The sequence below is a fragment of the Paroedura picta genome, chromosome 8 (assembly GCF_049243985.1).
Source record: "Paroedura picta isolate Pp20150507F chromosome 8, Ppicta_v3.0, whole genome shotgun sequence".
Lineage (NCBI taxonomy): Eukaryota > Metazoa > Chordata > Lepidosauria > Squamata > Gekkonidae > Paroedura > Paroedura picta.
Genome location: NC_135376.1, coordinates 59,049,957 through 59,068,630, shown reverse-complemented (window position 1 = coordinate 59,068,630; position 18,674 = coordinate 59,049,957). Strand labels below are relative to the sequence as shown.

General features: G+C 48.5%; 1 protein-coding gene across 1 annotated transcript; it reads right to left on the bottom strand.

Annotated features, from left to right (window-relative positions):
- Window positions 1-1,395: 1,395 nt before the first annotated feature.
- LOC143844015 (scavenger receptor cysteine-rich domain-containing protein DMBT1-like) lies at window positions 1,396-18,648 on the bottom strand. Its single transcript, XM_077350948.1, has 7 exons — window positions 18,633-18,648; window positions 16,633-16,944; window positions 14,397-14,402; window positions 13,978-14,295; window positions 12,782-13,090; window positions 1,944-2,141; window positions 1,396-1,424 (listed from the first exon to the last, which is right to left on the bottom strand). The coding sequence occupies exons 1-7, from the start codon at window positions 18,646-18,648 to the stop codon at window positions 1,396-1,398; spliced, it is 1,188 nt and encodes a 395-aa protein (XP_077207063.1).
- Window positions 18,649-18,674: the final 26 nt, after the last annotated feature.

Sequence of the window (18,674 nt, the reverse complement as noted above, 5' to 3'; positions counted from 1 at the left end):
CTGCTGTATTAGTTGCAGCGGGCTTGATTACTAGTCATAGAATAATAGAGTTGGAAGGGACCTCATGGGTCATCTAGTCCAACCCCCTGCACTATGCAGGACACTCACACCCCAATCGCTCATCTACTGTAATCTGCCACCCCTTTGCCTTCACAGAATCAGCTTCCCTGTCAGATGGCTATCTAGCCTCTGTTAAAAAATTTCCAAAGATGGGGAACCCACCACCTCCCAAGGAAGCCTGTTCCACTGAGAAACCGCTTTAACTGTCAGGAACTTCTTCCGGATGTTTAGATGGAATTTCTTTTGAATTAATTTCATCCCATTTGTTCTGGTCTGTCCCTCTGGGACAATTCTCCATCCTCCATATGGCACCCTTTTAAATACTTGAAGATGATTATCAGATCCTCTCTCAGTCGTCTCCTCTCTAGGCTAAACAGACCAAGCTCCCCCAACCTTTCTTCATATGTCTTGGTCTCCAAACCCTCACCATCTTTTGTTGTCCTCCTCTGGACACATTCCAATTTGTCTACATCCCTCTTCAATGGGGTGCCCAAAACTGAACATAGTGCTCCAAGTGAGGCCGAACCAGAGCAGAGTAAAGCGGTACCATCACCTCCCTTGATCTGGACACAATACTCCGTTTGATACAGCCCAAAATCTCATTTGCCTTTTTAGCCACTGAGTCACACTGCTGACTCATGTTCAATGTATGGTCTACTATGACTCCTATATCCTTTTCGCACATGCTACTTCCAAGACAAGTCACCCCCATTTTATATTGGTGTATTTGGTTTTTCCTACCTAAATGCATAACTTTACATTTGTCCCTATTGAACTTCATTTTATTCAGTTTAGTCTTCAGTTGTGTTTGCTACCCCTCCCAGTTTAGTATCATCTGCAAATTTAATAAGTATCCCTTCTAATCCCTCATCCAAATAATTTATGAATATGTTGAACAACACGGGCTCCAGGATAGATCCTTGGGATACTCCACTTGTCACTTTTTTCCAAGAAGATGCTGAACCATTAACAAGTACCCTCTGGGTACGATATGTCAACCAGTTATTGATCCACCTGACAGTACAGCTTCCAGGAATGTTGGCATGGAATCTAATAATCCATAGGGTCAAACTAATCAATTCTGCTTAGTACAGAAAAAAGTGAATAGAGAGGGCTTTTTAGCTTTTTCTAGTAATAACGGAACTTAGTGTCACCCAGTGAAAGTCATTGAAACTGTATGTTTAGAATAGAAAACCGAAGTACAGAATTTATATATAGAATTCACTGCCACAAGATGTGATGATGACTAGTGATTTAGATGACTTTATATCTGGCTCAAACAAATTCATGGAAGTTAGGTCAGTCTATTGCTAAATGGAATTTGTGTGTTTAGAGTCAGTTTCTGGGAAGCAACTCTAGGAGAACTAGAAAGAAAGAAAGAAAGAAAGAAAGAAAGAAAGAAAGAAAGAAAGAAAGAAAGAAAGAAAGAAAGAAAGAAAGAAAGAAAGAAAGAAAGAAAGAAAGAAAGAAAGCTACTCATGCATAAGACATCTTCTTATGTTCAGATGGGAAGCAGTTTTCAAATGTTATAATCTCCTCATGGAGCCACCCTAAAGTTGCCAGCCAAGACTAACATCCAGAAGGAGGGTGGGTGGCACCATGTGCACGTTGATGTCACTTATGTGGAATATCCAGAAGCTACGGCAGTAGCTCTAGGAATTCCTGAAAATGGTTTCCTGCAAAATCCTGCATTATTCCAAACTAGAAACTAAGCCTGCCGCATTTTAAATACAGCGGGCGCTAGCGGGCCTATAGAGTAGGGCGGGGTGGCTGCGCGACTTGGTGGCAGCCGGCCGTGCACCCGAGGCCGGGGATGGTCCGGCCTGTGTGGCTCTCCCGGCGTCTGCCGGCTCCTCTATGTGTCCCTCCGGCGCGGCACGTACCTGAGGTGTAGGACAGGATGGTGGAAACGGGGATTGGCGTGCTCGGCGGCGGGAGACAGTGCCGGGGGTCGTTGTTCTGGGGATGGGGTGGCGGCGCAGTTGCGGCCGCCGCATCTCCCGCCACCAGTTGCTGCTGCTGCTGTTGGGCCGGGCGCTGCTGCACAGAGTTCCGGCGCCGTTGCTGCCTTATCCAAATGCCTTGTGGAGGAGCTTTCTTTTACAGGCCCTGCAGAATTGTGGGAGTTCAAGAAGGGCCCTGATCTCTTCTGGGAGCTTGTTCTACCAGGTGGGCACCAGGACAGAGAAAACTCTGGCTCTGGTTGAGGTCCAATGTGCTTCTTTGGGGCCGGGGATGCTCAGCCAGTTGGTGGTGGCAAAGCATGTGGCTTTTTGGGGGGTATAGGCAGGGAGGCGGTCTCTCAGCTGTACTGGGCCCAGACCACATGTGGCCTTGAAGGTGATTACCAAAACCTTAAGCCTGTTCTAAAATTTAACTGGGAGCCAGTGCAGTTGTTGGAGTGCTGGCCAGATTTGTGCCCTCCACAGTGTATTTTTGAGGTGGCCATGGCATTCTGGACCAGTTGCAGTTTCTGGATCAAAGTTAAGGGAAGGCCTGTGTAGAGTGAGCTGTAGAAGTCTGGTCTAGAAGTGACCGTGACATGGATCATTGTGGCTAGATTTGCAGGGGCCTAGTAGCTTGGCTTGGCATAGGTGGTAGAATGACTGCCATGCTACTCTCATGACCTGTGCTTCCTTGGAAAGGGAGGCATCAAGGATCACACCCAGGTTTCTGGTTGTCGTGGTTCGGTCCTTGGTGGCTTGGGAACCAGACCGAACCCCGCCATCAGAGGCGCCCGCGATCACGGAGGTAGGGCATGGTGATCACAGGCAAGCCGGCAGCTGGGCGCCCCACCCGATCGTTGAGGTGGCAATGGCCGCTAAAGAACCTCAATGTCCCCCTCCACCTTTTGACAAGGGCCCGGAGATGGCCCTTTGTTCCAGGAAAATGGGCCATCGGGAACCCCGGAAAACCTCGCATATGTGCATGAGTCATGATTGTATCAGCATGTTCCCTCCGGAAGTACTGGGTGGGGCAATACAGCCAAAGGAGGTGGGTTTTGTATAAAAGAGAGCTTCCACCTGGAGTTCGGTGGAAGCTCTTACTCCATACCAGCGGACTCCACGTTGCTGAAATAAAGCTTGTTCCTGTTGTATCGTCCACCCGGCCTGGCGTGACGTTTTCTTCAAGGGGCACCCTGTTTTTTCAGTTAGCAAGCGGGTTCCCGACATCGTAAGAGCTTCCCACCGAACTCCAGGGTCGGCATCGCATCCGAGCGCTTATCGGGACGGATCCAGAGATGGCGTTTTCAAGCAACGAGGCGGTCTCGACCCCCACGAACCCCGGGAACATGGGTTTAATGTCCCCGGGAGATTTCCTCCGAAAATCGGGGGGCCAGGAGCAGCTGTCCGGGACCCCGAGACCCTCGGCAGCGGCGGCCAAGGGAAGGCGCCGGGCCATGGGGTTCCCAAGCACGGCGGGGAGCGCGCCGAGGTCTGGGGGGTTGGCCCCAACCTGGGACACCCAGCTGAGGCAGGCGCTTCGCCCGGTAAGACCTGAGGAATCCCTAGAGGACCTGCGGCGGGCCATGGCGGACTTGGCCAGGCGCTTGCAGGCAGCTGAAGCCCGTGAGCAAGCTCGGGCCGGGCCCGGAGGGACTGGTAATACAACGGCGGAGGGGATCGCGTCGAGTGAGGACGCCTCCAGCGACGAGGACGAGCCCGGCACTGGTGAGCGGGCCCCGGACCCCGACCCGGAGCAGTTTTCAGTCCCGAGTAGGCGAGACGGCCAGCGGAGAGGCGAGACAGCAGAGGATCTCGGGGGAGCAGGTGAGCCGACGGGGCGGCGAGAGCCGGACCAACGCAGGAGCGACGTGCAAGGCAGGGAGCGGCACGGCGTCGTTGGGCAAGTTGGTAGCCGGTGGAGCGGAGCAGGACGAGACGGCGGACGCCGAGAATCCCGGATCCGGAGGGGGTCGGACTACTCTCCAAAACGTTCCCCCCCAGAGCTTAAGGCGCGTTTCGACGGGACGCCGGACGACCTCCCGCAGTTCCTCCTCCACGCGCTGACGCATGCCCGGAGATATGGAGACCGGTATGAGGACTCCGAGGACTTGGTCTGGGGGGTGGCCTCGTGTCTCCAGGGCAAGGCGGGTCAGTGGTACCTGGGGTTGGCCGAGCGCGGCGACCCGGCAACTCAGGACCTGCAGGACTTCGTGGTCGCGCTCCGCCGACGATTCCAGGACCCCCAGGCTGAGGACAAGGCAAAGAGTCGGATCAAGGGACTTCGACAGGGTACTAGGGGGGTTATGGACTATATAGACATTTTCCGGAGGGAAGCAGGCAAGGTGTTCTCCTGGAACGAGGAGACCCAAATCGAGTACTTCCGGGAGGGCCTTAACCCGAAGCTCAGGGAATGGGCCGTGATCAAGGGGACGGAAGAAGATCTGTCTACACTGGAGGGGTGGTGTTTCGTGGTCGCCAAGCTGGAAGCCAGCCTGGGTTGGGCCGCCGCACCCCCCCGGGAGGCCAAAGGCGGGTCAGCCGAGGCGCCAAGACCGGGCCCCGACAACTCTCGCCCCAAACGACCCCCGAACCCCGAGCGGGAAAGGAGACGCCGGGAAGGACTGTGCCTGAAATGCGGGGGGTCAGGACATTTCGCAGCAGCGTGCCAACGGCAAGGGGGGGAGGACCGCGGGCTCTCCCAGGGGGGAGGTGCGACACGCCCCCAGCAGGCACGCCGGGCGGAGGACCTCCGCAACGAACCGGGAAGCGTCCAGGCGACGGGAAACGGCCAGGACCTGCTGTAGACGGCGCCGGGCAGCAGGTCCCGCGGTGCGAGGGAAAACCCCTACAGCATGAGGCGCGACCTCCGAACGTGGTAATTTTAGAGCTCCGGAACCCGGAGAACGGACTAAGTTGGGTGGGGGAGGCTCTTTTGGACTCTGGATGCGACCACAGCATGGTCCACCCCCAGATAGCCCGGGCTTTGGGGCTACCGAAGCGCATTCGGAAGGTTCCCCTGGTTTTCGTCCAGATGGACGGCAGCCCGATTCAGGGGGGACCTTTCGGGGAGGAGGTGGGTCCTATCGCCATCCACATAGGGGACCACCAAGAGCTGCGGTGGCTGATCCAGGTCCCCGTAGCGGGATATCGGGCGGTGTTGGGCCTGGATTGGCTGAAGGAACACAACCCCGTGGTGGACTGGCGGGCGGGGACCCTGAAGTTCGACTTGACGGTGGGTGCACGGCATCGGGTCCCCCGCGAGAATTCCAGCCACAAGAGGACGGCGGCGCGTCCCAGGGGAGCGGCGGCGGCGCAGCAGGAGAAACCAGAGCCCGAGGTCCCGCCAGAGTACCGAGACCTCGCAGCCGTTTTCAGCGAGCGGGAAGCGGACGAGCTACCCCCACACCGCCGCACGGACTGCGCTATCAACATCCCAGAGGGGGCGGTACTGCCCAAAGGGCGCATCTACAAAATGAGTGAGGGTGAGCTCAAGGACCTCCGGGAGTTTTTGGAAAAAAATCTGGCCCGAGGTTTCATCCGGCCCGCTTCCAGTCCCATGGGAGCTCCAGTCTTGTTCGTCCGGAAAAAGGATGGGTCCCGACGGCTGTGCCAGGACTACCGGGGCCTCAACGCCATCGCAGCGGGGAACGCTTACCCCCTCCCGCTGATCCCGGATTTGCTGGCCCGGCTGGGCAAAGGGACTCTGTTCACTAAGCTGGACCTAAGGGAGGCGTACTACCGGGTACGCATCCGGGAGGGGGATGAGTGGAAAACGGCGTTTAACTGTCAATTGGGACAATTCGAATTTAAAGTGATGCCGTTCGGTTTAAGCGGGGCACCTGGGGTTTTCATGAGTCTAATTAATGAGGTGTTGCAGGACCTTCTGTTTCAGGGGGTGGTTGTTTATTTGGATGACGTCCTGATCTACAGCCAAGATCCCCAAGAGCACGTGACCCTGGTGAGGGAGGTGTTAAAGCGCCTGCTGGCAAACCACCTATACGTGAAGCTGGCTAAGTGCGAATTCCACCGTCCCTCCCTGGACTATTTGGGCTACCGCATCTCAGCCCAGGGCATAGCTATGGACCCCGAGAAGGTGCAGGCGGTGCTGGACTGGGAAAGGCCCCGCACCCGGAAACAGCTACAAAGCTTCCTGGGGTTTGCTAATTTTTTTAGAGGCTTCATCCCCAGATACTCCTCCGTAGTGGCTCCCCTCACGGACTTGCTAGGTACCAAGGGGAGAGGTCCTCGCGCCACGCGGCCCAGCGCAGCGCTCGGCTGGAATGAGAAATCGGAGGCAGCGTTCCTGGCCCTCAAGCAAGCTTTCGCGTCTGAGCCCACGCTACTGCACGTCGACCCAACCCAGCCGATGGTGGTACAAGTCGACGCCAGCGACGCAGCAGCCGGGGCGGTTCTCCTGCAGCGAGACCAGGCGGGACAGCTGAGGCCGGCGGCCTACCTCTCACGAAAATTCGCCGAAACGGAGCGGAACTGGTCTACCTGGGAGAAGGAGGCATTTGCGATTAAGTTCGCCCTCACCGAATGGCGGCATTGGCTGGAGGAAACAGAGGAGCCGTTCGAGGTCTGGACAGATCACAAGAATCTGGAGGCGCTCCGGCAACCGCGATCCCTGAACGCCAAGCAGATGAGGTGGGCGGAGTTCTTTTCGCGGTACAATTTCAAGCTGGGTCACATCCCCGGCAAAGAGAATTTCCTCGCGGACGCCCTCTCCCGGCTGCCGCATCATGGGGAGGGGTACGCTCCCTGCACCAGGTCTGTGTTCGGTGAGGAGCAGCTGGGACGGGGGGTCGTCACTAGGCGTTGGGCCAGGGGGGAATGGGAGCCCGACCCGGCGACCGCCCCGCTCCGAGACCGCCTAGTGGCAGCCTACGGGACAGACGAGGAGCTGGCTGAGCTCCGGGACTCTTTGATTTTGGACTCCGGTCTCTGGCGGAGGGGGGAGGCTGTCTACGTCCCGGAAGGGCTACGACGGGAAGCCCTCAGCCTCTGCCACGATGCTAAGACCGCCGGGCACTTCGGTTTCGTAAAATCCTGGAAGTTGGCCCGGCGGCGGTTTTGGTGGCCCAGTCTGCGGCGGGACACAAAAGCTTACGTCAGTGGTTGTCCTGTCTGCCTGACCTGCAAGCCGGGGGTTGGCAAGCCGAAAGGGCTGCTGCACCCGCTCGAGGTCCCGACCCGGCCGTGGTCAGTGATCTCCATGGACTTTATAACAGACTTGCCTCCCAGCAAGGGGAAAACGGTGATCTGGGTGGTGGTAGATCTATTTTCCAAACAGGCCCACTTCATTCCTTGCGCCAGTGTCCCCAGTGCTTCACAGTTGGCTCGGATGTTCCTGGATCACGTGTTCCGACTGCACGGGCTGCCGGACAAGGTGATTTCCGATCGGGGCTCACAATTCGTGTCCCGGTTTTGGCAAGCTTTCCTGCGCCTGTTAGACATCGAGCAAGGGCTGAGCTCCGCTTACCACCCCCAGACGGACGGGCAGACCGAGCGGGTTAATCAAGTACTGGAGCAGTACTTGCGGTGTTTCGGTTCCTATCATCAAGACACCTGGGTGCCCCTGCTCCCCCTGGCCGAGTTCGCGTACAACAACGCAGACCACAGCAGCACGGAGATGTCGCCTTTTGCCGTCGTCTACGGGACAGACCTGAGACACTTCCCGGAGCTTGGAGAGGTCCCCGCCCGGGAATCGGCCGACCTTCGCGAGTGGGGGAAGCGTGCCGGGATCTGCTGGAAGTCGCTGCAGGAGCAGCTCCACAAAGTCAAGGCAGCGCAGAAAGAGGACGCCGACCGGAAGAGACGACCAGCTGAGGAGATCCGACCGGGGGATCGAGTTTACCTTTCCACCCGGAACCTCCGGTTGAATTTGCCCAGCAAGAAGCTAGGCCCTCGGTTTTTGGGGCCTTTCGAGGTCTTGGCCCCGATCAACGAAGTTTCGGTCAAGCTCAAGCTCCCCAAGAACCTCCGGCACATCCATCCCGTCTTTCACGTGAGCCTTCTAAAAAAAACTCCGGACGGTGACGTTTGGCACCCCGTGTTTTCCCCGCCAGCGCCCGAGGTCCTGCCGGGGGGGGAGCACCACGAGGTGGCGGATATCCTGGACTCTAGACTCCACAGGGGGAAGTTGCAGTACCTCGTGGAATGGAAGGACTTCGCTTTGGGGGACCGGGAATGGGTCTGGGCAGCGGACGTCCTTGCGCCCCGACTCACTGAACGTTTCCACAAGCGGTATCCTGGCCGTCCCGGGGGGTTGGAGAATGGACCTTTGGGGGGGCAGAATGTCGTGGTTCGGTCCTTGGTGGCTTGGGAACCAGACCGAACCCCGCCATCAGAGGCGCCCGCGATCACGGAGGTAGGGCATGGTGATCACAGGCAAGCCGGCAGCTGGGCGCCCCACCTGATCGTTGAGGTGGCAATGGCCGCTAAAGAACCTCAATGTCCCCCTCCACCTTTTGACAAGGGCCCGGAGATGGCCCTTTGTTCCAGGAAAATGGGCCATCGGGAACCCCGGAAAACCTCGCATATGTGCATGAGTCATGATTGTATCAGCATGTTCCCTCCGGAAGTACTGGGTGGGGCAATACAGCCAAAGGAGGTGGGTTTTGTATAAAAGAGAGCTTCCACCTGGAGTTCGGTGGAAGCTCTTACTCCATACCAGCGGACTCCACGTTGCTGAAATAAAGCTTGTTCCTGTTGTATCGTCCACCCGGCCTGGCGTGACGTTTTCTTCAAGGGGCACCCTGTTTTTTCAGTTAGCAAGCGGGTTCCCGACACTGGTGGAGTAAGGTCCGCCAAACAAGTGTTTGTCTCTTCAATGCAAACAAAGTATATCTGCCAAAATCATTGTGCTAAACAAATTATGCTGCCATCTTTCTTGGCTTCTTTATATTTTGGTATTCTTGTTCTCTCAGAAATCTTACCCTGTTCTTCAATTAATAAAACTAGCTTGGTCTCAGGTACAGTGGAATATTTTCAGTGACATTTGCTTTGGAAGAACTGGCTCTAAATATCTGTCTGCCTGTCCAATTTTTATGTTGCCCTTTGTCTAGGAGCTCTGGCAGCCTGCATGGTTTTCTCTTTATGTTATCTTCACAACCGCCCCGCATAGTAGTTTAGACTGAAATAATGTAACTGATGAAAATAGAAGAGTGTGAAGTCTGGAGATTGAATATCAAGTTTCAGTTCCCGCTCTGCCATGAATGCCGCTGCTTATCTCTCAACTGAACTTGTTAACTTGTTCTCCAATCTTCATCTCGGGATTTATTGATGATCCCTGGTCCACAAACTGCTGGCCTTTTTTCAGGAAATTGCCTTCTCAACAATGGCCCCTGTTCTGTAGAACCAGCTGCCTGAAGAGGTGAGTGCTTTGTGGGACCTCCTTAGGTTCCACAGGACATCCAAGGCTGCTCTTTTTTAAGGCAGCCTTTGAGTGATCATGATCCACCAGGCAGCTGGTATATTTCAGTGTGTCTTCACTATATACACATCCTACCCTGCTTGAAAGTGGATAGATTTTAATAGAGATAGATGTTTAACTGATTTACATTATAAAGATTATCCAGTTTGGTGTAGTGGTTAAAAATGGTGGCTTCTAATCTGGTGAGCCAGGTTTAATTCCCTGCCCCTCCACATGCATGACCTTGGACTAGTCACAGTCCACATAACAGCTGGTCTCTCAGCCTCACCTACCTCACAGGGTGTCTGTTGTGGGGAGAGGAAGGGAAGACAATTGTAAGTTGCTTTGAGACTCTTTTGGGTAGTGATAAGTAGGGTATAAAAGCCAACTCTTCTTTATCATCATAGCCTGTGTGTATGTGTTCTTGGATCCTCCTCACACCCCCACGTGTGCTGGTTCTCTTCTGCTTCTCAAAATGCTGGCCATTTCCTCTTTGACTTTGTTGCTTCCACAGACCTTTTAAAGACTGGTGATTATCACCCATCCCTAGCATGTTTTCCCCTTTCTTCCCTGATCTTCCTAGTTAGCTCTTGTTTGTGTTTGCTGTGTGAAGCCTTGATTTATCCTATTTTCTTTTTTGCTCCAGTAAAAATCTTGCCCAAAAATAACTGCATGGAGATCCCAGTTATCCTCTTCTCACCCTGCCTCTAAGCTAATTCCCCCAAACTCAGTGGAGACTGTTTACTTTGGGTAACAAACTCACTTTACATGCCTGTTCTACAATGACAATTAAAAAAATCTTGTTTGCATTGTGCTACTTTAACAATAATAACCACAGCTGTAAAATAAAGTTAAAAATATAAAACAAAAATCCTCTGAGATAACAGAAAGTTGCAATGCATAATTCATCAAGGCCTTTATTTGAAGATGATCAGGTACAAAATCAACATGCCTGGAGTTTAGTACAGTGTGATCATTAGAAAAGTTGCCTATTACGTGCAAAGTTTAGTTATTCTAAAGAGGAGCCAACATGCTCTACAGGCATAATAGGTTCAGATATGCCAGTGATCAGAATAATGAGATGATGATGAAGAAGATGATGATCAGAGATGAGAGGATCAGATGGCCCCAGAAATTATTTTTTAGTTTGAGTACCAAATTCTATATGAAGTAGAAAAAATAAATAAAGGATTATAGGTTAAAATACAGAAAAGATTCTCACACAAGATTTATACTAGCAATTTACAGTACTGTCCTAAGCAGAATTAGAACCTTCTAATTGAAACTCGGTGTTTCCAGAGCCTTGGCTAAAGAAGGAATCTCCAGAGATTGAAAGGACTTCTTGACCTCCAAGGACTCTATGTGTGCCTTTTCATTTATGTCCCAAGTCATCACAAATACTACTCTAATTTCCTCAGTACTCAAAATACCAACTTGTGTAACTCACATTGATCCAGATGTGTTACCAACTGAATGGAATCTCCATGAATACCTTGTGTCTACACCTACATCTTCTTCTATATCTGCTAGTGTAACATGATACTCTGCGCAGAATGAGCTGTTTGGTCCAATGCAGGGAAACCAATAAAAGCTCATATAAAGCAAACTTCTCCCCAAGGTGCTTTGTCATGCTTCAGGGATCTCTGGCGGAATTTCAGAGCCGTGTGAAAAAACAACTGTGATATTTGTGACATTCTTGAGCAAACTCAAGGATGCTTCCAAACCCAGCTAATCAGTAGTTATATGGAGGTCCCATAAAACATCCTTTTCCTCCATGCTAGTCTTTATCATCTTGAATAGCGATCCCCAACCTGTGGGCTGCGAACCACATGTGGTCCGTCAACTAATTGAAGGTGGGCCGTGAAGGATGCCTTCTCCCCCCCCTCCCGGCCCTTCATCCCCCCCGGCCCTTTACAACACACTTCGGGTGTCATTGTCTCCCATCACTCCCAGATGGGACTATCTCATTGCAGAGAAACAAGCTCAGAGTTCCCATTGATTTGTCATTGTCATGAGTTAAAATTTCCATGAAAATAAAATGTTCGTTATGTTCAGTGTTGTGGCGTGTCTGTATCTTATTTTGAAGGGATGCTTAAACATTACCATAGCGATCAGAGAGCGTTAGGGCAGTGGTTGAGAGTAGAGGAGTAAACTCCCCCCCCCCACACACACACACCGGGCCTCAGTAAAATTGTCAAGTGTTGAGTGGTCCCCGGTGATAAATAGGTTGGGGAACACTGATCTTGAATATTTAAGTTCATGATGTGAAGGGAAAAAATTTCCTCCTGCTTCAATGGGAAATTAAATTGCCCGTGTTCCCAACTGCAATATTGCCTGACTGTTAACTGAAACAAGCACTTCTTGATTGGAATTTCACATCCAAATTCTCAACTTACAATGTATCTTTCAATTCCAGCATATCGTTATGGACAGTTCTAACTCTCCACTAATGATGTGCAGTAGTTTTGAAGGTCATCATCATTTTATAATATTTTGTCTATACTGTCCTAAATTTTGGCTATAGCCATTTATTTGTCTATGTCTATGTCTATGTCTATGTCTATGTCTAGGGCTATAGCTATTTATCTGATTTATATCCCGCCACTCCCGGGCAAACCATCTTGTGGTGGGGTTCCAGATAAAATATGGAGCTCTTCCACCAGCCATTTGGTTGAGGGCGGGGGGGGGGGGGTTGGAGTGCCCAGTGTTATGATCTGGGGGTCCCACCTTATCCTTAGACTTATGCCTTATCCTTAGGCTTATGCCTATGTTAAATAGTGGGCCAACATCTGATGCCAAGAAGATCTCAATCTCTAGAGCTGTGTTTGTGGCCAAGGCCCAAACAGCGTTGTTATGGGGGAGAGGCTTCCCCGCCCTTTTTTCCTATTTATTGTCATCTTGATGCCTGTTTTTTGTTTTTAGTTCAATTATAGGGAATGTTTTAATTGTTATGGGACTTTTACTGTTTTATCTGTGAGCCTCCCTGAGCTGACGTTGTTGGGGGGGGGGCAGGATACAAATTCAAAAATGAATAAATAAAACCCCACATAAAACATTGATAATTAACCCATTACAAATACCCTCTGGTGACAACAACTCCAAGCCCTATTAACCCCTAAAGCTGCCTTCCGGTGTCTAAGGGGGATCCCCAGATTGTCGGCTGTCCACCAACAGTGATGAATGACTATGTAATCTCTTTCTAAGGAGTGGCGAACCCATCAAATCTTCCATGGCCCAGCCTCAACTGTAAACCTGGTGGAAGAGCTCCATTTTACAGGCCCTGTAAGAATTTTACCAAATCATCTCCAAAACTTTAAAAGTTTATTGGATTAGAAGGCAAGTCATTTTCGTCTACACATACCTGAACAGATGACACTGGCAACTTCATTATGACCACAGTTATGTCTGCGCCAAGGTGCGTGAGGGCAGTGAAACAAGGAACGTTCATTTCCCCTGCACTGAACATCATCCAAGATAATAAGGCTTGTGCCTTGACCAAAATGGGCATTTAGTGGTGCTGATTTTGCCGGTCCACATCTAAGCTCTCGGCATACAACCTGTGCAGCCTTTATGTTCCAATGATCATCACAGACTGTTCCCCACGTTCCATTATGGTATACTTCAACACGACCTTCACAACGGTTGGATCCACTGACCAGTCTCAAGGTAGCTGCATCAGGAATATTTTTTTTAAATTAAATAGTACTTTGTTTTGTTAAAATTGTCAAGATGGCTCATTAAACGAATACTGATGCTAACTCATTCCTGTGTTAGTATTAAAGTTAGGTCCAGCAGTTCATATTAAGTTAATTTTTGGTGGATTATGTGGATTATCTCTAATAATCCTCCAAATTATGTTGAGTTTTAAGAATTGGCAAACTAAAACAGGTATCTGTGAAAGGATACATTAACAGATCAAAACAATGAGCTAAAACTCATAAATATGTGTTGACCTGTTCAGTAATAATACAGGAATCTGTAATACTTCTGAACCTACAGATAGGACTAGCAGAATGAGGAATGGCTAATAACAATTTTAATATGGAGATTAACTAAAAGAAGAAGAAGAGTTGGTTCTTATATGCCGCTTTTCTCTACCTGAAGGAGGCTCAAAGTGGCTTACATTCGCCTTCCCTTTCCTCTCCCCACAACAGACACCCTGTGAGGTGTTTGAGGCTGAGAGAGCCCTGATATCACTGCTTGGTCAGAACAGTTTTATCAGTCACCCAGCTGGCTGCATGTGGGAGAGTGCAGAATCGAACCCAGTATGCCAGATTAAAAGTCCGCATTCCTAACCACTACACCAAACTTGCATAGCAGTATGTAACAGCACAATCAAAAATATATGCTCTTCTAGGTCTTCAACCAAGCCCCAACTTCAACCAAGCCTAAACTTCAACCAAGCCCCAAACAGAACTGTTTTTTAAAGGCTTCTGTCCATCTTTACTTAAAAGACTCAGCTGTGGCATTTGAGCTGTAATAAATTTCTTGCAGTGATCTATAAAAATTAAAAGTAGAATTCAAGTTCAGAGGGAAATTAGTGTGGTGTAGGCATACCTCCACAGGTGACACCAGCATCTTCTAAATGGCTACAGTCATGTGTGCCCCACGGTGCATGAGGGCACTGGAACAAGGAGGATTCATTTCCCCTGCACTGAACATTGTCCAAGGCAATAAGGCCTAAACCTTGACCAAAATGGGCTCCTCCATGTGCTGATACTGCTGGTCCACATCGAAGCTCTTTGCATACAACCTGTGCATTGGTAAGACTCCAGTAATCATCACAGACTGTTCTCCAGCTGCCTTCATGATAGACTTCAACACGACCTTGGCATCTGTTGCTTCCATTGGTTAGCCGCACTAGTGGGGAAGTTTCTTTGGCAAAGGCAAACACAAAACATTTTTTCCCCTTCAAAGCATGATTCATTGTTTTATCAATGTGACCTAGTGAGTGTATAATACAGGGGTAGTCAAACTGGGCCCTCCAGATGTCCATAGACTACAATTCCCATGAGCCCCTGCCAGCATTTGCTGGCAGGGGCTCATGGGAATTGTAGTCCATGGACATCTGGAGGGCCGCAGTTTGACTACCCCTGGTCTAAAAGCTTGTACTGCTTTGTCTTCAGCCTTGGCAGTACTAAAACCTGAAACCAATTTCCAGCAGTGCTATTGCTAGAGCTCCCATCAAAATTTCACCTGCAGTTGGGATCAATTTGAATCTGGATAGTCTCAGAAATACTAACAGGACAAGAAATACTAACTGCTGGATTCTCTCAAAACATGACTTCTCTGCCCTCTCTCAAAAGCTTTCTTCAATCCTACATTATCCATCTGCAAGTACATAAAGCCCTAATGCAAAAAATGTTCCATATGACTGCTCAGCTCCTGTGGATCTGACCTTTGAAAAAGTGAGTGTTCCGGTACAAGCGCTGGGGATGAGAGGACTGGAAACAATAAAGAAAATGGTGTTACCTGCTGACTTATGAACTTTTAGAACTGAAGCTTGCCATATTGATCTTGCTCAATTTTGAGCATTGTCTCCCCTCCAAAGATGGCTTGAGAATTTTGCTAACTTTTGACAATTCTGTTTTCCTTGTGGCTTTTCCAGCTAGAAACACTGTCATCCTCTTATGACATCTTTGTAACTAGAGTTTTTTGTGAGCAAGTCCCTTTAACCATTGCTGCCTGAACTCTAGGACAGAGTTGTGCCGTCTAATGCTGAGCCTATAATAACTTTTTTTTTTTAAAGGACACTTTAAAGATGTCTCTGCTTGCCTTGCTTCCTCTACTGTAGAGAACAGTTTAGATGTTACACAATCTAGTCTTAACATTCTAGACAATTTAGCTGCTGTAACTGGATTATATGTAAGGGGAAATACAGGTGTATTCTTTTAAATTTGGAACACCACAAAAACTTGCTTCACAAATTATAATCTACTGCTGATGTTCTGAATCCTTTTCTTTCCGAAGTTAGCATCAACTGTATGGGAAACACAGGATGCTCAGGAAATGTCTGATGCAGGCATTACTGCTACCATGGAGAACCCAACCCAACTGCATGAACTAGCCAGCATAGCTTTTACTTGGTTGTTAGGTGTGAAGTCATGTCCGACCCATTGCAACCCCATGGACAATGATCCTCCAGGCCTTCCTGCCCTTGACCATTCTCCAGAGTCCATTTAAGTCTGCACCTACTGCTTCAGTGACTCCATCCAGCCACCTCATTCTCTGTTGTCTCCTTCTTCTTTTGCCCTCAATCGCTCCCAGCATTAGGCTCTTCTCCAGGGAGTCCTTCCTTCTCATGAGGTGGCCAAAGTATTTGAGTTTCATCTTCAGGATCTGGCCTTCTAAGGAGCAGTCAGGGCTGATCTCCTCTAGGACTGACCGGTTTGTTCGCCTTGCAGTCCAAGGGACTTGCAAGAGTCTTCTCCAGCACCAGAGTTCAAAAGCTTCAATTCATTGACGCTCAGCCTTCCTTATGGTCCAACTTTCACAGCCATACATTGCAAATACTATGCAACCAAAACTGGATGATCTCCATGAACCAATTATTCATTTAAGTTTGGAAAGTTCAACATCATTACATGATTTTTTTTGAAATGCTGGATACTGAAGCTTTTCATTTACAACTGCAAGTTTGCTTGCCGGATGATCATTTGGATCACAATGTCCCTGCAGATTGCAGAATTGCTGGCACAGTTCTGCAGGGCCTGCAATAGAGAGCTCCTCTGCCAAGTAGTTGGTTGAGGCCAATGAAACTGACAACAATTATGGCGCCCTTTATCACTAGTCAAGATGCTAAGTTTCTTTTAAATTTTATGAGGTCAGGAGAACAAACTGGAAGAAAAAATCCAGATAACCTCTTCCCCTTTGTTATACTCAGATATTCTAATTTCCCAACTCTTTTCCATCTTATTCTACTGTTTTATATATGATTTAATAATTAATGACTGATAAAGATTCTGACTGACTGAAACTCATGTTAATATCTCCCAATTCCCCAATGGAACGTTATGATTTCCACACACCTAATAGCTGATGATAGTCACAAAACTGTAATTGAGAAGGAAATTAACTTCTGTAATTTAATGCAAACAGACTCTGTTTATTAAATGTGCAGAAAGCAGTATGTAATTCCACTGGTTTTCTATTTTATCTGTATAAAGACAATGTAACTCAAATGAGAAATTAAATGGTTGTGTGTATTAATACCTTCACAGATGACGCCAGCATCTTCGCTATGAACACAGTTGTGTGTGCCCCATGGGGCATGATTGCACCGATCCAGGCCAACTTCGTTCCCAGTGCACTGAACATTATCCAGCCAAATGCTGCCTGAGCCTCGACCAAAGTGGGCATTTCCAGGTGCTAAAATTGCTGGTCCACATCCAAGCTGCCTGCAGACAACCTTTGCATCATTCATGAACCAGCCATCGTCACAAACTGTTCCCCAGCTGCCATTATGATACACTTCAAGGCGACCTTCACATCGGTTGGTTCCATTAACTAGCCGCAAGGAAGTTACTAGGGAAATTTTAAAAAAACATGTCACGGAAAACAATGCTTTGTGTTATGCAAAAGGCTGTAAATGAGAAAAGTATAAGAAAGCCCACATATAAACATATTTACTTATATGTATGGATGATATTAAAAATATTAAGTCTACACAATCATAAAGTATGTACATTTAATGCAAATAAAAGGGAAGATGGTATCATCTCTCATCATTTGGTGTGCTGAGATTCTGGCCTAAAATCGTAGGTGATTTTGCCATTGTACCCATGGCATGGAGAAAGGCAACAGACACTGTCTCCAACAGCCACACAGCTCTAGAGACTCTAGCATCATCACTCATATGCAACTTACTCCCCATGTGATGGGGCAATTACAACTCTGCTTATCTCTTCCTATCTTCTTTGCACCCCATGTTCTCAGATAGGTGTTGCATTTAGTTTGGCATACAGGTTAAGTTCTCAGCTGCTCAGACTAAAGCTATGTTGCTCAATCTGTAACTTGGATAAGAAGGCATAATACAGTGATTCACTATTTCTACAGCATCATAAAAGGAGGGGGGAACTGCAAGTGTTGGTGCCACTGACTTTCAAAGTCCCATCAAAAATGAGTACAAATTGCCAGCAATCTTTAAAAGATTATTGGACCAGATAGTTGCAAGTCTTCCCCCATCCATTACTGCAATTCAAAATTGGATGACTCCTCCATGATTTATTAAGAGAATGTATATGCAACCTCTCCAGAGACATCAGCAGGATACTGGGCAATAGAGTCCAACTTTCAAAGTGACCATTTTCAAAGTGACCATTCTATCTGGGGGAATGATTTCTGTTGCCCCACACGGAGGATAGCAACCCTAGTACTTATGGGTGCTGCACTGGGTGTAGAAGTAGTGGAGAATGGTGAAGCCAATTCCTACTAATCTTCTTGGCTAGGCTAGAGGCCAACATTTCATCCAAAGTAAATTATGTTATAATTTTATGAATGATATATATAACATATTTAACCACATCATGGTTTTTCTTGTAGACACTTTTAGTGCAAAAAAAAAATCAAGTATTTGCTCATCTTGATCCTTGTTAGTGTAAAACTAAATGTGAGATGAAGAATTCTACCTGGTGGCACCCTATGTCTACTTCAGTATCAATTTTGGTAGTCCACTAACTACACCACAAAAATGCTGAATGAAAAAAAAAACATATATATATGAACAAAATGTATTTCTGCACATTGTAGACAGACTTACAAATCCGTGATACACTTGACATTTATGCATCCGATACTCCTCGGAAGAAACTAAGTCCTGATTTTAGTCCTGAGAGTATGTGATCAGAAGTGTGTGCAGGATTTAAGATAAAATGGGGGAAATTAAACTTTATTTACAAGAGAGATGAATTTTTAAAATGATTGAACACAGGAAGTTTCAGTATGTAGTTATGGAAGCTTTCTTTGGTGATAAACTGAACAAAGACTTTTAACAGTTTGTTATGACAGACATTATAAATTTCTGCAACTACATACAGACACTGCCACCAGTAAATTTGAAGCAGAGTATTTAAAAATCACGTGTATATTAAAAACAAAAACAAGGCTTGTGGCAGGCAGTATTGTAAATGAAGTCCATTCATAGCTCTAAAGGCTGAACAAGGAACTGGAGTCCTAAATTTTGAGGTGGACTCTAAGATCCAAAGAAAATTTGCCTGGTTTGTTCGACATTCTGTTTTGCAATGACTAGTAGAAAG